The following is a 19,605-nucleotide window of genomic DNA, read 5'->3' on the forward strand; positions in this document are numbered from 1 at the left end:
ACTTAAAACCATCCATAGTTAGAGTCTCACACCTCCGCACTGGAGCATCAGGACCCCTCCTCATCACATGCCTGAACCAACGTAGCCTCACTTCTCGCAACTTATCCTCCACCGAGGTAACTCCCACCTTCTTCCGAATAATCTCATTCCTCACTCTATCTTTCCTGTTATGTCCACACATCCATCGCAACATTCGTATCTCCGCCACCTTCACCTTTTGGATGTCGAAGTTCTTAACTGACCAACACTCCGCTCCATACTGCATAACTTTTTTCCGATAGACCATCAACTCAAAATCATAATTTAGCTTTTTTCGACAACCGTCGACTCGAAATCATAAATTAGCTTTTTTCAACAGATCGTCTACTCAAATTCATAATTTTTCAACAATTAAGTGGCCAAAAATGATATTCTCCGTCCTGTAATTAAGAAAAATATCTCAACTCAATTTTTTTTTTTTAAAAAAAAAAAAAGAAAAAAAAAAAGAGAAGATCCATTTACCTCATCCACCTAATCTAAACCGACCCGACCCGACCCGGATTCGACTACAACCTCAAAAACGGACCTTTCACATCCAAATTCCACATCTACACAAATCGGGCTTTCTTATCGGATCTTCCCGGTTTCCCATCTTCTCCATTAACCCTAACCCGATTTCACTTTCGGATCCTCCGATCGGGTCAACAAAAAAGCCCAGCACTTTCGGATCCTCCAATCGGGTCGTTTATCAGAGCTCCGGCAACACAAAAAGCCCATCATTTTTGCCCAGGTTCGCAATTTTTCTGTTCATTTTTTGACCCGGATTTAACCCATTTCAATTCGGATCCTCCGACCGGGTCTATCTGAACTCCGGCAACGAAAAAATCCCATCACTTTTGCTCAGGTTCGCATTTTTTTCTGTTCATTATTGACCCAGATTTTGATCCGAATACTTTTCAAGTACATCTATTTCAGCTCAATTTTTATTTTTATTTTTTGAATTTTTTTATATTGGGGAAAATCTAATTTCATTTTAAGTACATCTATTTCAGCTCAATTTTTATTTGTTGAATTTTTTTTGTATATTTTTTAATATATTGGGGAAAATTGATTTCTTTTTAAGTACAACTATTTGAGCTTAATTTTGAATTTTTTGAATTCTTTTTGTGCAATTTTTAAATTTATTGGTTGTAATAGAGGGCAGTTTCGTGCAATAAAGCTTCCGCTATGTGTGGGGTCTGGGGTAAATAAAACTTACGTTATGTGTGGGGTCTGGGGTAAATAAAGCTTCCGTTATGTGTGGGGTCTGGGGTGCAATAAAGCTTCCGATATGTGTGGGATCTGTGGTGCAATAAAGCTATCGATATGTGTGGGGTCTGGGGTAAATAAAGCTTTCGCTATGTGTGGGGTCTGGGGTAAATAGAGCTTTAGCTATGTGTGGGGTCTGGGGTAAGTAAAGCTTCCAATATGTGTGGGGTATGGGAAAGGCCGAACCGCAAGGATTTGTATAATGCATCTTTAAGTAGTTTGAAATTGAGGTTTAGTTTATTGATTGATTGAGTTTTTAGGCAAAGATTGTCATTTTACTGTTTTTTTTGGTGTGTGTGGATTTTGATAGTGTTTGCTGAGAGTTTATTGGAAATAGTTTCTCTATCTCTACGAGGTAGGGGTAAGGTCTGGGTGTACTCTAGCCCTTTTGGATCTCACTTTGTGAGATTACATTGGGCATTGTTGTTGTTGGTTTTGATTATGTACTTTGGGATGTCGAGTTTTAATGTTATGGGTGTACAGAAGCAAACAACAACTACAACAACATACACGATATATTCCACCAAGTGGGGTCTGGGAAGGGTGAGTGTATGCAGTCCATACCACTAACTCTAAGGTGAGATTAGAGAGGTTGTTTTCGATAGACCCCCGGTGCAAGATAAAACAATCTAGAAAAGGAATAGTAAAAGGACAAGATAAAATAAAAATTACCACACCCAAAAATACCATAAACAAGACTCACCAAGTAATACAACAAACGATACAACATACTTAAAAAAAACTAATACTATAGCTACTAACACGGGTGTAGAGAAGCAATGGTGCTAAGTGTTGGAGATCGGGTTGAGCTGGTTTATGAGCTTAAGTAGGGTGTATTTATGCATATGATATTTCCTGTGTCAAGCTGTTGTTGCGAGTACTCTCTACCTCCCAAGGTAGGGATAAGGTTTGTGTACACTCTACCCTTCGTAGACCCCACAAAGGTATGTGTACACTGTGCCCTCCGTAGGCCTCACTTGTAGGATTACATTGGGTATATTGTTGTTATAAGCTGCTGTGGTGAGTATCGTGGATCAATGTTTTCGTGAATTTTGTGAACACATACCCTTTAGGAAAATGCGATTTCTATCAGATCTGGTTTTAGTTGAGTTTACGATGTAGAAGAACTTACATTTATATTGTTTTTGACTTTATGAGTTGTTTGTCCACTTTTGAGATTGCAGTGGATATGTTGTTTTTGAGTTGTTTGTCCTTGGTTTATGAATAGTTGAATGGTGCAATTGGTGTATAGCCTTCTTTGTAATTCGGTAGCTTTAGTTGTGTGGAGACTGCTGATTTCCTGTCTCATGGCTAGTTTATGTGCCTACCCATTTCTTCTGGACGCCATCACCCCGAACTTCAGCAAAAGAAGAAGAACGAGGAAACAAAAGATTGTTGATTTTGTTTCATTATGAAAAAGTTGGTTATGTTTTATTAATGGAGAAACATGGTCAGTGAGAATTCATATACTTACCCCAACTTGTTTGGCACTGAAACTTGTTGTAAGAAAAGAAAGTTATTTCAAACTTCCGTCTAGAAAATATGTGATATTTGTATGTATGCACACTCTCCGAAAAGCTCATACAGAGAGAGAGAGACTGAGCATATAAGATAGAAACTTACTCCAGTCGAAAGATTTGTGATGAGTATTAGGCTGGTTCCTTTCAAGATTGAATACATAAAAAACTAAAGCAATATCCTTTTTCCTAAGTAACAGAATCTACTGCAATATCTACAATTATCTAATAGTATTATGAGACTTAGAATGTTGGTTATCTTTTCTCTTCCTTTCTTCAGATGCTGTATTTGGACAATGACTTATAAGTACAACCATTTTTCAATTCCTTAAAATCTGCCATTGCATTCGACTTGGTTGCTGTTGTTTTGTCATTTAACAGCATTTAGACCAAATCATTTTGTGATAGCAGATTGGTTAGTTTGGCCTCATCCATGCCATGGAAATTCCAATTGAGACCCCAATAAAGAAAACAAAGAGGTTGACATCCGTTGTGTGGAACCATTTTGAAAGAGTTCGAAAGGCAGATATCTGTTATGCTGTCTGTGTGCATTGCAAAAAGAAGCTTAGTGGATCAAGTAACAGCGGAACAACTCATTTGAGGAATCATTTGTTGCGGTGTCTAAAAAGATCCAACTATGATGTTACCCAAATACTTGCGGCGAAGCGAAAGAGAAAAGATACTACTCTTGCAGTTGTCAGCTATGAAGAAGGGCAAAGGAAAGAAGAAACCATTAGCCCTTTGACAACCTTCAAGTTTGATCAAGAGGTAAAGAAAGAAGAAGTTTACCCGATGCCTATCAGCCTTGGCAGTGCAAGATTTGATCAAGAGCGGAGCCGTCTGGATCTTGCTCGTATGATTATGTTACATGGTTATCCTTTATCCATGGTTGACCATGTTGGATTCAAAATATTTGTCAAGAATTTACAGCCACAATTTGAGGTTTTGACTAATAGTGCTGTTGAACTTGATTGTATGACAATTTATGCAAAAGAGAAACAGAAGGTGTATGAAGCGATCCATAACTTGCATGGAAGAATTAGTCTTTCTGCTGATGTTTGGGATTCGTCAGAAAATGCACGGTATCTGTGCTTGACTGCTTTTTACATTGATGAAGACTGGAAGCATCAAAAGAAATTGCTGAATTTCATCACACTGGACCCTTCTCACACAGATGACATTCTTTCAGAAGTTGTTATTAAAAGTTTGACAGACTGGGCCATTGATCGCAAGTTGTTTTCTATGACTTTCGATCATTGTACAGGCTATGATGAGATGATTTTTAGGATCAAAGATTGGCTTTCTCAGAACAGGCCTCTGTTGAAGGGTGGTGAATTGTTTGACGTGCGCTGTGCAGTGCAGTTACTGAAATCAATTGTTTCTGATGCCATGGAAGCACTTCGAGATGTGACCCGCAAGGTTCGAGAAAGCATAAGGCATGTTAAGAGCTCACAAGTAACCCAAGGAAAATTCAATGAGATTGCTCAGCAAGCTGCGATCAGTGGTGAGAGACCTTTGAATCTTGATTGCGGACAGCAGTGGAATTCAACATACTGGATGCTTGAAGCTGCCTTAGATTATAGGGGAGCCTTCTGTCTACTAGAAGAGCATGATCCTACCTACACTATCGCTTTGTCTGAAACGGAGTGGGATCATGCTAGTGTCATTTGTGGCTATCTGAAACTTTTTGTTGAAGTTATTAATGATTTCACGACAAATAAGTATTCAACTGCCAACATATATTTCTCAGACATATGTGACATTCACATCCAGTTGATCGATTGGTGCAAGAATCCTGATGATTTCTTAAGCGATATAGCACTGAAGATGAAAGAGAAGTTTGACAAGTACTGGAGCAAGTGTAGTTTGACTTTGGCAATAGCCGTAGTACTGGATCCCAGGTTCAAGATGAAGTTGGTGGAGTATTACTATAATCGGATTTATGATTCTGATGCCTCAAATCAGATCAAAGAAATATCTGATGCTATAAGGGAGCTTTCCAATGAGTATTCTATGGGCTCGCCTTTGCTCGATCCAGATACAGCTGGTGCTTCTGGCAGCTTAGCCAGTACCATTATTGGTACAAGGGACAGACTCAAGGGTTTTGATAAGTTTCTCCATGAAACTACACAAAACCACAACATAACGTCAGATCTTGACAAATACTTGGGCGAGCCAGTCTTTCCACGCAATTATGATTTCAGCATATTGAATTGGTGGAAAGTTCACACACCTAGGTATCCTATATTATCAATGATGGCACGTGATATCTTGGCAGTTCCTGGATCCACTCTTGGACCAGAGTTGGCTTTCAGCAACAGAGGCAGGGTGCTCGACCTTCACCGCAGTACACTGAATCCGCATGCTAGAGAAGCTTTGATATGTGGTCAAGACTGGTTGCGCATGGAATCCGAAGGTAATTGCATCTGATTTACATTTTCTTCCGGTAACCCTTTTAGGTGCCAACACAGTTACGATTCTAATTAATGATTGAACTTCACTTATCAGAAACCAACGCACCTCACATCTATACTGCTGTGCCACTTTCGGTGGAATCAAAGTAGACATGCTCAGTATGTTTCCTTATCTTCACGACTTGTTTCCTATTCCTAGCCTTTCTAGCGCCGTTGTTGGTCTTCTAAATTATTGTTTCCCTTTCTGCAAGGTTTGATTGGAGGATCGTTCGATCAGGATCCACCAGTGTTTGATTTCGTTCAGTAACTTTGAACTTATTATCAGATTAATGCAAAGTGAGTAGATTAATTTTATTGCTTTAGGATCAACAACTTCTTGCGATTTTCTCGTCTCTTTTAAATTGTAAATGTTGACTGCAGTAGAGATATGTATGTTGTTCCACCCTGAATGTTGCGGGTGCGCCGTTTCCCATGAACCGGAACTTCGACAAGTTCGCTTTAGGGGTGGAGTTAGTAGAGAGGAAGGTTGTGTTGAGATGTGGTGTTCTGAAAAAAGAAGAATCTTTCTATCAGTTTTATGTGTATTGGCTTTCTTTTTTGTCATAGTCTATCTTAACATGAAGTAAATATTTTTCTTCGTCCGTTGTTTACTGTGTTTCGATTATCACATTATGCTCTGACTGCTTGCTATGTTTTCTTTACGTTCGTCTTTTTTCTTTCCATAAATACTTTGATTTGTTGCACTTGAGCTGAGGGTCCTTAGGAAACAACCTCTCTACCTTGACGAGGTATATATAAGGTTTGTGTACACTCTTACCTTCTCCAAACTCCACCTGTGGGGATTGATTTCACTCGGTATGTTGTAGTCTACCTTCTGACTGCGCTCTTGGTAGAATCGCGTGATGTGTGAGTTAGACACATGTCACGACTATTCAAATACATATACAACACATACCTTTTAAATGCTGTCATCATTCTTCGAAATGCATGTACAAAAACATTTACTTTGTTATGAAATACCTATACAACCGCAAAATTTTCGGTTTTATTCTTATATAAATATACATAATTGTTTTTATGACATCAAATACATATGCAAAAAAAAGTTGAAATTAGCAGTCTATTTGTGTTTTGAATACGTATTGGCCCAGACCTAACCCTTTCTGTCATCATAATGGCTACAGCTCGAAACTCGCCATTAATGGCTCAACTTTAAGTAAGGAAAGGAAAAGGTGTTTTGTAGAGGGGTTTTGTTAACACGAGGGGTTTTAAACGTCGCATTTCAGCTTCCAGAGGTCGCTCTCTCATTGAGGGGTTCTGTTAACACGAGGGGTTTTAAATGTTGCATTTCAGCTTCCAGAGGCCGCTCTCTCATTGGGATTGGGAAGGGTTGAGTATTTTTCTGAGTCGTGAATGAATCTCCCGAAAAATGAAGGGAAAGGTGAAGAGGTTGTGATCTAACCCTTTTCGTCATCATTCATGGCTAGAGCTCGAAGCTCACATTAATGGCGGAATTTCGAGTAAGAAAAAGACAATCATTAGTAGTCTTTTTATGGGCAAATTAAGCCGTTACACGCCTTTTGACGATTGTATTCAGTCTAATAAACTTTGATGGCTAGTATTTTAATAATAAATAGTTGTTGTTAATAGGACAGGTAAGAACACAAACACGAACATCTGATTGACACCTGATAGTTCAGAGATGAAACTCGCAAAAAGTTTATACTTTACAAGAAAGAGTTCATAATTTCATATATGAGATTCAACAAATTATTCATACCTGAACTATCACCAATTATATTAAAACACAAGTCGAAATTAATGACCCAACAACCATGTAAATTAAAAATTTTATGGGCAAATAAGCCGTTACACGCCTTTTGACTATTGTATTCAAACACTCAACTTCGACGGCAGGTAAAAGACACAAACACGAACACCTAATAATTCAGAGATGAAACTCGCAAAAAGGTTATACTACAACAAGAAAAAGTTCATAAATTTTCATATATGAGATTCAACAAATTTCACCTGACATTTTGCATACTCATTTGACCAAAGATACATAGAACACAAATATTATAAATTCATTCATACAAAAATAACAAGGAATAATAGTGAACTCTATAAAAGGACAGCCCAGTGCACTAAAGCTACCGCTATGCACGGTGTCCGGGGAAGGGCACTAAAATAGCATACAAAATCCTTAACAACAACAAACTTTTTATGCAGAGGTTTTCTTGTTTGGTTCGAAAACATACTTGATCAAGGACTCTTTGATTGACAGCAACTCAGGGAACTCTTTCTTCAATTTTGATGCATCCATCTCGTTGTTGCTACGTGCTGCAACGATTACCTTGGCTTGCTCTTCCAATGTGAAGTTGGCGTAAGTAAATGTTGGATCGATGTACTTCTTGTACATTTCTAAGATCTCGTTGTGGCTCACTACGCCAGGGTTAGTGAAGTTCCATATGCCTTTGAGGTTACGTTTTGCCATCTCGATTGAGATCGGCAGAAGCTCATCTAGTATGGTCATACTGTTAGGAATATTGACTACCTTATTGTAGCGGCTGATCTTGGTGATGAAATTCCGGGGGTTGTTGAGGTCGGAAGATATTGGCATGCGAACCCTGAGTGTACAAACGTTGTCATAGTTTTTCAGCAGCTCTTCGACCTAGTTAAAGTAAACAAGAAAATGTATCAATGCGTAAATCGGAGAATGATTTTGTGTTACGGATCAAAGTGCTAACGAGTGCTTACCATGGCCTTGGTCTTTGAATAGAAAGAACCGTGGAAATTGGGCGTATCTTCCTCTTTGAACCCAATACCAGAGCCTTCTGGATGTGCAGCGTCATACTCAAATATGCAACCGGTGGCAAAGTTAATCATTAGGAGGCCTTTCTCTCTGCAAACATCGGCCAAGTTTAGAGTTCCAGCAACATTTGTACGAATTGTTTCTGGTTTATGACTCTCGCACCAATCAACGTTGGGTCTACCAGTGACACCGGCAGCATTGAATACGTGTGTAGGCTTGATAGAGTTAATGTCTGCCAAAAGCTTTGAGCGATCCTCCAAACGTCCCCTGCCGTACTCGTAAGGAATTCCCTGCTTCTCACACAATTTCCCTAGCACACCGCCGATCCACCCAGTCTTACCATAGATCAAGAACTTAAAAGGTGATTTCGGAGGCACGTTGCTGGTCTTTGAAGCTGGAGTTACCATTTTGGTTTCGTTGGACTTCCCTGAGAATTCGTTAGATCCTAAATCGAATTTCTCAGCTCCATCCAAATTTCTTTCTATCCCACCGGGCATCATCAGCATTCTAGGATGAGGAAGCAATGCTCCGGTGACATCGCCCCACCAATCAGGGTTATTGGTATACCACTCAATAGTCTTTCTCAGACCGTCTTCCCATACGGTCCTCTCTGACCAGCCCAAGTCCTTCAACTTCTGATCATCCAGAAAGTACCGTTGGTCATTAAATGGCCTGTTCTCCACAAACTGAATGCTTTTGTCGGCATCTATGTTAAAGAGTTTGCATATATCTTGGGCAACATCAATCACTCTTCTCTCTTTCGTAGTTCCAATGTTGTAAACATGACCGACCTCTCCCTTATGCAGAATGACTTCAAAAGCCTCAGCAACATCCTCACAATAGAGATAACTACGAACGTTACAACCATCACCGTGAATAGGAAGCGGCTTTCCCCTCATGGCTAAAAGTATAAACTTCGGGATCAGTTTCTCAGGAAATTGGTTAGGACCATAGACGTTGTTACCTCTAGTGGTTATAACAGGTAACCCGTACGATCTACCATAAGCCATAACTAGCATTTCAGCTCCGGCTTTTGTGGCTGAATACGGGTTAGTGGGAAGGAGTTGTGAGGCTTCATGGTTTCCGACAACAGCATCCTCATCAGTTTCCCCGTAAACCTCATCCGTACTGACATGGATAAACCGTCTGATCTGACCAGTAACTTTGCAGGCCTCTAATAGCACATGCGTACCATAGATGTTGTTCTTGGTGAACTCAAAGCTATTACCGAAGGAGTTATCAACATGAGTCTGAGCAGCAAAGTGCATTATAGTATCAATGGACTCGGTGATGAGAAGGTAGTTCACAAGATCTGCACTGGCGATGTCTCCCTTAACAAACTTGAAATTAGCGGAAGATCGGGAAGGAATAAGGTTCTTCAAATTTGAACAATAATCAAGTTTGTCGAGGACAACAATCTTGTAGTCTGGGTAGCTATGGACAAGCCTGTTGGCTACATGACATGCAATAAATCCGGCAGCTCCAGTAATAAGTATATTTTTAGGTGTGTATGTTGACATCTTGAGGCAGCTTCTACAGATGACAAATTCCAGATAAACGTTAACGTTTAATACTAAACTCGGATCGAGCAGCGAAAAGATTAATTTCATCAAATTTAACAGCCAGCAGGTATGCTCGAAAAGAAAAGCATAAAAACAGATTCGTCAAGCCAATGTTTGTGCAGCTAACAGCACAAAACACCGCAAAATGTCCGAGTCGACAACTAAATATAAACCAACAAAAGTATTCAGCAATCAACCAACCCTCAACATCTACGAGAAAAAATATCCTGCATAGGCAGATAGTGAGAAAGCAAAACTATAAGCAGCGTAGGCATACAAAACGATATCTTGTTTCTGATGAATCAATCAATCAATCTAACTACTCCTCAATCCAAAACTAGTCGGGATTGGTAATATGAATCCTCTACGTGTACTCAATTTATGCTCATTTCATTCCTAAGTTTGTTTTTCCAAGGCAAATAAGGTTTCTAAACGTCATCCCTCCGTCGCTATGAACTACAAATAATATAAAACAAGCACCAAGGTGTGCGAAAACAGAAGGACCTCATTTCAGATCAATCAATCAATTATTCAATTGACTACTACTCAAGACAAAAACTAGTTGGCGTTTTACAATGTGAATCCTCTACATATTCTACTCTATTCCTGCTCATTTCAATCCAAAATCTTGTTTTACTAAGGTGAATCAGGTTCTCTAGATCTCTTCCCTGGATCACTATATATTACAACAACAATAACAACATACCCAATGCAATCCCACAAGCGGGTTCCGACAAGGTAGAGCGTACGCAGACCTTACCCCTACTCCTAAAAACAAAACTAGTCGGAGCTTGCAATATGAATCCTCTACATATTCTTTTTTTGTCAAAGGTAACAGGATCCTCTACATATTCTAATCTATTTGTGCTCATTTCAATTCTCTAGATCTCTTCCCAGGATCGCGATAAATTACAACAACAACATACCCAACACAATCCCACAAGTGAGTACAGAGAAGGTAGAGTGTACGCAAACCTTACCCCATACTCCTAAAGACAAACCTAGTCAGAGTTTGCAATACGAATCCTCTACATATTCTACTCTATTCCTGCTCATTTCAATCCAAAATTTGTTTTTCTAACGCAAATCAGGTTCTCTAAATCTCTTCCCTAGGCTTCTATGAATTACAACACCACCATCAACAAACAACATACCTAGAGTCTAAGTTGCTCGGACTCTTCAAAAAGTGTCTACGGGTGCGTGTCGGATCCTCCAAAAATAGTGTATTCTTGAAGGATCCAACACAGGTCCGGCAACATTTTTGGAGAGTCCGAGCAACTTAGCCTAGAGTGATCCCACATATCTAGAGTCTAAGTTGATCGGACTCTTCAAAAATGTCTACAGGCGCATGTCGGATCCTCCAAAAATAGTGTATTCTTGAAGGATCCAACACAGGTCCGGCAACATTTTTGGAGCGTCCGGGCAACTTAGCCTAGAGTGATCCCACAACTAGAGTCTGGGAACGGTAGAGTGTATGCAAACCTTACTCCTACCTCATTCGCTACGATCATAAAATTAAACCAAACTAAATAAATACATAAATAAATAAACCCCAAATCATTACATCTCAACTTTCCCCAACAAACACGAGAATCTTAGTAGCTCAGTTGGTTCAGCTACCTGAACTTTCACCTTATTGGTATGAGTTCAATTTGATTCCCACCCATTAATCCAACAACAATAACAACAACAACAACAACAACAACATATCCAAATTTTTATTTTTTATTTTTTAAAAAAGAACTTTCCCAACAACAGGAGAATCTTAGTAGCTCAGTTGGTTCAGCTACCTGAATTTCCACCTTATTGGTATGAGTTCGATTCGATTCCCACCCATTAATCCAACAACAACAACATACCCAATTTTTTTTTTCTTTTTTTTTTTAAGTAACCTTCCCAACAATGATCACCAAATCAAATATTTATATCTATTAGATCTAAATAAATTAAGCAATACTAAACAACAACAACAACAAACAAAAAACTAATCAAGATTATCAAAATTATTAAACAGATCTAATCAAGAAACAAATGCTATAAGAGATCACTAAATAAAACATGAAAAAAATCATTATTACCAGATCATTTTCTTCTATTCAAATTGTAACAATAACAAATCATGATCAAATTAATATGTAATAATAAAAAATTATGAAGAAAAAAAAAATTAATTAATTAAGGAAAAAAATAAATTAATTAAGAGAAAATAATGAAACTTACTGATTGAAAAAAAAGAATGAAAGAAGAATTGCCGAGTTATTAGGCTTTAAAGAAGGAGATTCATAGATTTATTTTCTCTATTTATAGATTTACTTACCAAAAAGATTTTAGGAAATAAAAATGTTTTATTATTAGGGGTGTTTTTTTGTTAATTAATTATGCTAGTGCTAATTTTTAAAATATTTCTAAACAAATAGTTAAATTTGGTCTGAGCTAACAAGTAAATATTTCAATTTTGAATATGTATGAGCGGCGGATCTAGAATTTAGGAGTCGTGGGTGTTCGGGAAGTTCGAATGCATATATTGGCGTCCAAAGCTTTAAGGTTTCGCATGACAATCAAAATAACCAGCTATCTTTTGGTTTTACGGGTGTTTTTTTTTTTTTTTTTTTTTTCATTTTATACCAATTTTTATATATGTTTTTTATATAATTATACCTATTCTGTGTCGAGTCTAATGGGTGTCGGATCACTAATATTTTCAACCTAGATCTGCCCGTGATATGCACCCTAGACACTCAGCTCATCTCCGTTGTGTTAGTTGAACGCTTCAACTTACAGAATGATTCTCGAGACGACTTTAATATTTATTTATCTATGTCAATGTTGGAGCGTGGATGTCCAGGTGAGGAGGTGTGAACGATTGTAGTGGTGGGCGTTAGGAGGAGTAGAGGAATGCTGAAGAGGCCGGTGTTGGGGGAAGTGATTAGATAGGACCTGATTTTTCTTAATCTTGTCGAGAATATGACATTAGATAAAAGAGTTTTGAGCTCGTGTATCAGGGTACAAGGTTAATTAGCTGACAGTTGAGCGTTATTTTTTTTTCTTTCTATTTTAGATAGGTTTGGTGGTCATTCATGGACGTCCCATTTTTTTTTAGTATCGTTAGCACTATGTTTGTTGTTCCTTGATCTTTGGTTTCATCTTTCACTAGTACGACTAAGCCGATATCCTCCCCATACTCCAGTCATGGTATTACACCGTGTGTGATATTATTATTGTTGTTGTTGTTATTGTCACTGTTAAATGTCTACGAGATACTACGCGAGCTAGTTAAGAGTGTTTACAGTTACCGGTAACTCGAGTTGTTTAGATGTGCAATCCCAATGTTGAAATCTATACTTGCCGGTAACTCGAGTTGTTTAGATGTGCAATCCCAATGTTGAAATCTATACTTGCTAATTGACATCAAATTTGAGTTTATGCTTTTATATTAGTCCAACATATTTCTTTCTCATTTCTAAAGTATTAATTAATATTATTCTTGTAATATTAACTTTTTCTGAAATATAATTAGATATTTGAGAAATTAATATTAGAATGTGCATTACATTACAACAATCTAGCATGTAACCATGTGAGGTGCACTATTATGCAATAAATACTTTTAATTAACTCAATATTTCCTCATATTATTATTTATATGGCATTTCCGTACCTAAGTAAAAAAATATGAAAATCTAATGTCTCTTAATAACATATTTTTTAACAAGAAATTCATGACATATTAAAAATTATAAGTTTAAGATATTTTTATTAAATACGGTACCAAGTCAGAAAAATGCTAAATTAATTAAAAGTAAAATACAAATCAATAGAAAAATATCTACACATAAAAGGGATATTCTTGGAGAATATTAATCAAGCTTAAAGATAATTAATTATCTGCTCATCGACATAGATTATGGTGAAATGATTTGAATTCATTTTTAATTAGGGTTTTCGGATTCGAGCGGTCGAGAAGGTAAAAAAGGTCATGTTGAGGTCATCGCCTAGTGGCGGAGTTATCTTTGCTTCAAAGAATTTTTCTGAAATCCCTTCGACGAAAAATTAGTACTGTTTTTATACTAGTTTTACAAGGTTAAAAATATTTTTTTATGCATCTATAGTAGATGTTGAACCCCCTTCGATTAGTTTGTGTATTTACTTCGGAACTCCCTCAATGAAAATTCTGGCACCGCCACTGACATCGCCCCCTAAAAATGGAGTTTTTAATGCGTGAATCTGAATTTAATTGAGGCGTTAACTCAATATTTCTTCATAATATTATTTAAGAAAAAATTATGAAAATCTAATGTCTCTTAATAACGTGCTTTTTAAGAAGAAATTCATGATATATTACAAAATATAAGTTTAAGATATTTTTTTATTAAATATAGTACCAAGTCAAAAAATGCTACATTAATTAAAAGTAAAATTACAAATCAACAAAAAAAATCTACACATAAAAGGAATATTTTATCGGAGAATCTTAATCAAGCTTTAATCAGAGCACATGATTGTGACCATTAAGTAAAGATAATTAATTATCTGTTAATTAATATGGATCGTGGTGGGATGATTCGGATCTCTTCATTTTTAATTAGAGATTTCGAATTTGAGGTCCTGAGAACGTAAGAAATCCCATTGGGAGCACTGTCCTGAAAAAATGATCGTACAATGCGTGAATTCAAATTTAGTCGAGCTTCAATATGAATACGGAACACTATATGAAAAACAAACAAATTAATCATCCACTAGGGAATTGAACTCCTATTTTTATAAAGAAGAGAGAAAAGCATCTAGTATCCGCCTGAACTATGATCAAATTTATTATGACAAACACCAACTTCACGAGGGTCCTATTACCCCCGAATTAAATTTTAACGTATTTTTGTCAAATCTTTTTAGCTAACGTGACACCTTTTGTCAACTTTTTTAGCTAACGTGACACCTTTTACTTTGATCTCATTTTATGTAATAAAGGCGCCAGCACAAAAGAGTGACAAAAATACGCTAAAATTAAATTCAGGGGATAATAGAACATCTATGAAGTTGGACTGCATCGTAGCAATTTAGCCATAGTTTAGACGGGTATTGAATGCTTATCTCGAAAAAAAAATTCCAAAATTGCGTAAGAGATAAGTATATGTATGATAAATCGACCTAGTGTGATCATTTTCATACTGTCCTATGTATTGTACAACAGCAATATATTCGGTGTATTCTAATAAGTGGGGTCTTGGGAGGTAAAATTTACGCATGCGCAGTTCATACCACTACCTCAGATGAAATAGATAGACTATTTTCGATAGATCTGTAGAGAGATTGTTTTCAATAGACCCTCGACCCAGGACAGATAACAGTATAACAAACGAAACACATAAAAACAAACAACAAAAAGGGATATCATACCGCTAGATAATAAAGAAAACATGACACCCACAAAGTAATACTATAAACTAGCTATATAAAAATCATAGACATCACCAAAACCACACGAACAAGAAACTACAGACACAGCTACACACAAAGTACTCCTCCTTACTATTACGGACGTACTCCTACCTTCTAATCCTCTACCCTAATCCGTGTCCTCCACACCTCCCTATCAAGGGTCATGTCCTCCATAAGCTGCAGTGGCGGAGCTACACTTGGGATAGGGGGTTCATCTGAACCCCCTTCAACGGGAAATTATACTATATATACATGGTTAAAATTATTTTTTATGTATATATAATATATGTCGAACCCCCTTCGGTTAGTTCGTATGTTCACTTGTGAACCCCCTTGTTGAAAATTCTGGCTCCGCCACTGATAAGCTGTAACTGCTGCATGTCATGCCTAATCACCTCCCTTCAATATTTATTCGGTGTACGTCTACTCCTCCTAAACCCATCCGAAGCCAGCCTCTCACACCTACTTACTGAAATATCCGTGCCCCTCCTCATCACATATCCGAACCATCACAACCTTTATATTGTATATAATTATAAGAAAATACAAATGCATATTAGGAACTTGAAATTTTAAAACATGTCACGAGGAAAGCAGAAAATATGCACCAACTTGCGAGATTTTGCTTAATTTTGTCATTCTCATAAGTTGATGCATAATTTTTATACAAAATTTTGTGAATATATCAAAAGCAAAATTTACAGCAGCAAGTCCTTCAGAGTAGTTCTCCCAACAACATGCACATTTTCCTGAAAATATTGGTGCAAAAGAGTGAGTAAAAAATATTGTATCTAGATTTTTGACAGTAATGACGTTTCAATAAAATTAGTGACTTATAAAATAAAATTTTAACGAAAGGATTAAGGTATATATAGATACACATAAAAGATAATAATTTATAGTTGTATTTTTTATTTCTACACAATTGATTATAATATAGTATTCTTAATGACATAAAGATCTTAATAAATTTCACGTAGTAATCTAAAACTAAGAAGTAATTTTAATTAATACGATGTTAGCGATGTGTTTGCAGTACAATATCTTAAAAAAGTTAATGTAAAAATAATCTTTTTAAGGCGAAAAATAGGTTCTTCAATCTAGTTCTACACTACTGAAAAAAAAAAATTATGTCAATTGGTATAAAAAAATTTTTAACACTATTCCTGTAGTTTATAATTTGTAATAACATGTTAGTTAATAATACTTATCGAAAAAAAAATTACTGTAAATATCTTTTAAGTGACCTGATTAACGCTGAATTGATCATTGTGAACATGACGAACCGGCATGCCTCTCTCATCATACAAAATAAGCCCACTGAACCTTGGTAGCTCACATTTTTCACCCATCAATATAGGCCTTTGCCACACGGGCGAGTCCGAGTTATGGCTGTGCCACCTGTTAGACTCGCCCGCCTCAAGTTGACCTGCAGCAACAAGTAACGGAGAAACTCGTTCCTTATGACTCCTACTTTTTGGCCCACTCCACCGTAAAGTACTCAGTAACTTTGACTCAGACTCAGACCACTCTGTATCGATATTCGTGCTGCATGGATCTTGGCCCACTAGCCCTTTTCTTCTATTGGATGCTCTTCTTTTGATGAAAAAAGTAACTATGCAAATACCAATGACTAAACAGCAAATGCAAATGAAAAATGCAATGGATTTTTGTGTTGAGAGGTTCCATTTGTCTTCAATGTTCCATAGAGTTGATTCCATTTTTTTGTTTTTGATTTCAAGAATGCACAAAAAGTGAAGAGAAAGTGTATATTTTGTGTATATTTTTGGTGTATGCTTTTTGTGAAGTTCACAAATACTTAATTTGGTGGTAGCATTTACTCACCGTTTTGGCTTTGTTGAGGGGAACAAAGGCCAATAAAAGCCATTCACGAGATATATGATGTAGTAGGAATTAGGGAATGATCTTATTTATATGTCATGTACATAGAAAAAAAAAAAAGTTCAGTGTATTAAAGTTTCCGTTATGTGCAGAGTTCGGAGAAGAACGTCTCCACAAGGGTATATTGTACGTAGTGTATTGTACGTAGCTTTACCTTGCATTTCTATCAGAGACTGTTTTCGAGCTTGAATCCATGTCCTTCTGATCACATGGCAGAAACTTTGTCAGTTACTCAAAGGCTCCCCTTCCTAGCCCAGTGCACTAAGTTTTCGCTATACGTAGGGTCCGGGGAAGGACTCGATCACAAGGATCTATTGTACGCATGCAGTCTCATCTTACATTTCTGCAAGGGGCCGTTCTAAGAATTGAACCGGTGACCTACTGATCGCATGGCAACAACTTTACCAGTTATTCCAAGGCCCCTCTTTATGTCATGTACGTAGTAAAATAAGATATTTTTATGTGATAAGATCACTTAAATATTAATCGTAGGAAGTACTTACATTTGGATTATAGTACTCCTGTCGTTTCTTGTACTTCGACTTTTGTATAATTTTTTTATAGTTACTATCTGCTATTTTTTATACTTCTGATATAATTATTCATAAGTGTATGTAAGTTCACTTATAAGTCCTCAATTACAGTTTGATGCATTAAGCTTTCGTATTGCGATGGATTTCGAAAAGAGCCGAACCTCTAGTATCTATCGTACGTAGTCTTATCCTGCCTGCTTTTCTCCACGAGATTATTTTCACAACTCGAATCTGTAACCTACCGATCACATGACCATTAACTTTACCGGTTACGCCAACGTTCTTATAAATGATTATTATTAAATTTATTTAGACTATGAGCTAATTGGAAATTGAAGTTTGAGCTTGCACAGATCTTCAAGCTGAAAAACTGGACAACCCATGACTAGTATGGTCATTTAAGTATGAGTTCTTTTTTTTTTTTTCGCGGTCAGTGTATAAATATTTTACACTATCAGATAAATTTGATCTGATGTTGTAGGTTACTCAATTTATTTTACATAAAAAAAATTTAAAAAAATTAAATAACCTACAATAGTCGATCAAATTTATCTGATAATATAAAATAATTTGTACACTGAAAATATATAAAACTTAAATTCTTTTTAAGTATTGTGGGACTTTAATATTGATGGATGCATTTACTTACACTCCACTTCATTACTTATTTTAATGCCAAATAGTCAAAAATGAAACACTTATGCCTCAATTAGTTAATCCATGCAAATTACACGTAGAAACAACAACATATTCCGTGTAATCCCATAAAATAGGGGTCGGAAAAGGGTAAAGTATCCGCAGTTCATATTACTATCTCAGATAAAGTAGAGAGGTTGTTTTCGATAGACCCCTGACTTAGGACAGATAACGATACAACAAATAAAAAACATAAAAATACACAATAGAATGATACAATACAAGAAAGAAGACACCCACAGATTAATATTATAAACTATCGAGAAAAGCATCCAGGCCAGTATAACCGAACTATGATCAAAGTTGCTACGACATACTAAAACTTCACAGGAGTACTATTATCCCCGAACTCAATTTTAGCAGATTTTTGTTGCCCTTTTGTGCTGACGTGACACATTTATTACATAAAATGAGTTTCACGTCAAAGGTGTCACGTCAGCTAAAAAAGTTGATAAAAATACGCTAAAATTTAGTTCAGAAGTAATAGGATCCCCATGAAGTTCGAGTATGTCGTAACAAATTTGGTCATAGTTTAAGGGTACTAGATGCTTTACTCTAAACTATCAATCCGAAATCACCAACAACACCAAAACGCCACAAATAAGAAATTACTAGATGCATCACAAAATTACTACAGACACAATTATACAAAGCACTCTTCTCTATTAGCAAGGACACACTTCTATGTACCCACTAATCCTCGTCTTTCATATTTTTTTTTATCAAGAATCATATCTTTCGTAAGCTGCAACTGCAAATTACACATGACATATTTTATTTTATTTTAGTTCTATGATAATTGACTTAACAAAAATGAAATGTTACTATACACTTGCATTTGGATGTGTGCATTAGCACTATGAAATGTCAATCGTGCTCTAAGAGCACAAGTCAGGGGCGACTCAGTAAAATTAATTTAAAGTTTAGGGGTAAACAACATAATTCTCAAAACTTTCGAGTTTAATTTAATTTAATTTTTTTATATTTTACATAATTATTGAAAATTTTGATTTTAGGTCTCTCGAGATATATAATTAGCTCCCGATATATCTAACGAAGATACATTTTTTCCTTTGTAAAGATACATGATTAACTTCCGATACTTTTTTTTTTATCTATCGAGATATATAATTAACTTCTGATACATCCAACGAAGATATATAATTAGTTAAAATTTTTATAATTATTTTATAAGGATGAAAGTTTATGTAAATATGATAAGTTAAGACGTATGCTTGTGTTATTTTATTGTAAAGAGAGAAACAAGCTTTTGAAACTTCTTGTTGAAAACAAACCATTAATATTTTTGTATAACTATAATTTATTTTATGAAGGATAAAATGAGAAGTTTAAAATTAAATTATTTTTAAATATTGAGAGATATCACTCCCTTTTATACATCTATCTATATCTATAATTTATAATTTATATCTATAATATATT

The 19,605-nt window shown here is 36.2% G+C and overlaps 3 protein-coding genes across 7 annotated transcripts; 1 reads left to right on the forward strand and 2 right to left on the reverse strand.

The window, feature by feature from the left end:
- Window positions 1–305: 305 nt before the first annotated feature.
- LOC107845406 (zinc finger BED domain-containing protein RICESLEEPER 1) lies at window positions 306–5,855 on the forward strand. 4 transcript variants are annotated; one of them, XR_001666832.2, is made up of 5 exons: window positions 356–883; window positions 3,216–5,220; window positions 5,313–5,377; window positions 5,470–5,554; window positions 5,639–5,855. XR_001666832.2 is itself a non-coding variant. In XM_016689705.2 (4 exons), the coding sequence occupies exons 2-3, from the start codon at window positions 3,243–3,245 to the stop codon at window positions 5,366–5,368; spliced, it is 2,034 nt and encodes a 677-aa protein (XP_016545191.1). In that variant the 5' UTR covers window positions 306–883; window positions 3,216–3,242; the 3' UTR covers window positions 5,369–5,377; window positions 5,470–5,855. The 4 variants fall into 4 exon arrangements, 3 of the variants coding, with proteins under 3 accessions (XP_016545191.1, XP_047254366.1, XP_016545192.1); XM_016689705.2 differs by having other exon boundaries at window positions 306–883; window positions 5,470–5,855; XM_047398410.1 differs by having other exon boundaries at window positions 354–883; window positions 3,085–5,220; window positions 5,470–5,855.
- A 1,338-nt stretch (window positions 5,856–7,193) lies between these two features.
- LOC107845327 (trifunctional UDP-glucose 4,6-dehydratase/UDP-4-keto-6-deoxy-D-glucose 3,5-epimerase/UDP-4-keto-L-rhamnose-reductase RHM1) lies at window positions 7,194–12,030 on the reverse strand. Of its 2 annotated transcripts, none has more exons than XM_016689588.2 (3): window positions 11,816–12,030; window positions 7,979–9,566; window positions 7,194–7,892 (listed from the first exon to the last, which is right to left on the reverse strand). In XM_016689588.2, exons 2-3 carry the CDS (start codon window positions 9,551–9,553, stop codon window positions 7,443–7,445), a joined length of 2,025 nt encoding a protein of 674 aa, XP_016545074.2. In that variant the 5' UTR covers window positions 9,554–9,566; window positions 11,816–12,030; the 3' UTR covers window positions 7,194–7,442. The 2 variants fall into 2 exon arrangements, with proteins under 2 accessions (XP_016545074.2, XP_016545075.2); XM_016689589.2 differs by having other exon boundaries at window positions 11,674–11,816.
- Window positions 12,031–15,529: 3,499 nt separating this feature from the next.
- On the reverse strand, window positions 15,530–19,192 carry LOC107844957. The gene is made up of 2 exons (XM_016689271.2): window positions 16,279–19,192; window positions 15,530–15,780 (listed from the first exon to the last, which is right to left on the reverse strand). The coding sequence occupies exons 1-2, from the start codon at window positions 16,750–16,752 to the stop codon at window positions 15,730–15,732; spliced, it is 525 nt and encodes a 174-aa protein (XP_016544757.1). The 5' UTR covers window positions 16,753–19,192; the 3' UTR covers window positions 15,530–15,729.
- Between the last annotated feature and the right edge of the window lie 413 nt (window positions 19,193–19,605).

The sequence above is a fragment of the Capsicum annuum genome, chromosome 10, assembly GCF_002878395.1.
Source record: "Capsicum annuum cultivar UCD-10X-F1 chromosome 10, UCD10Xv1.1, whole genome shotgun sequence".
Taxonomy (NCBI): Eukaryota; Viridiplantae; Streptophyta; class Magnoliopsida; order Solanales; family Solanaceae; genus Capsicum; species Capsicum annuum.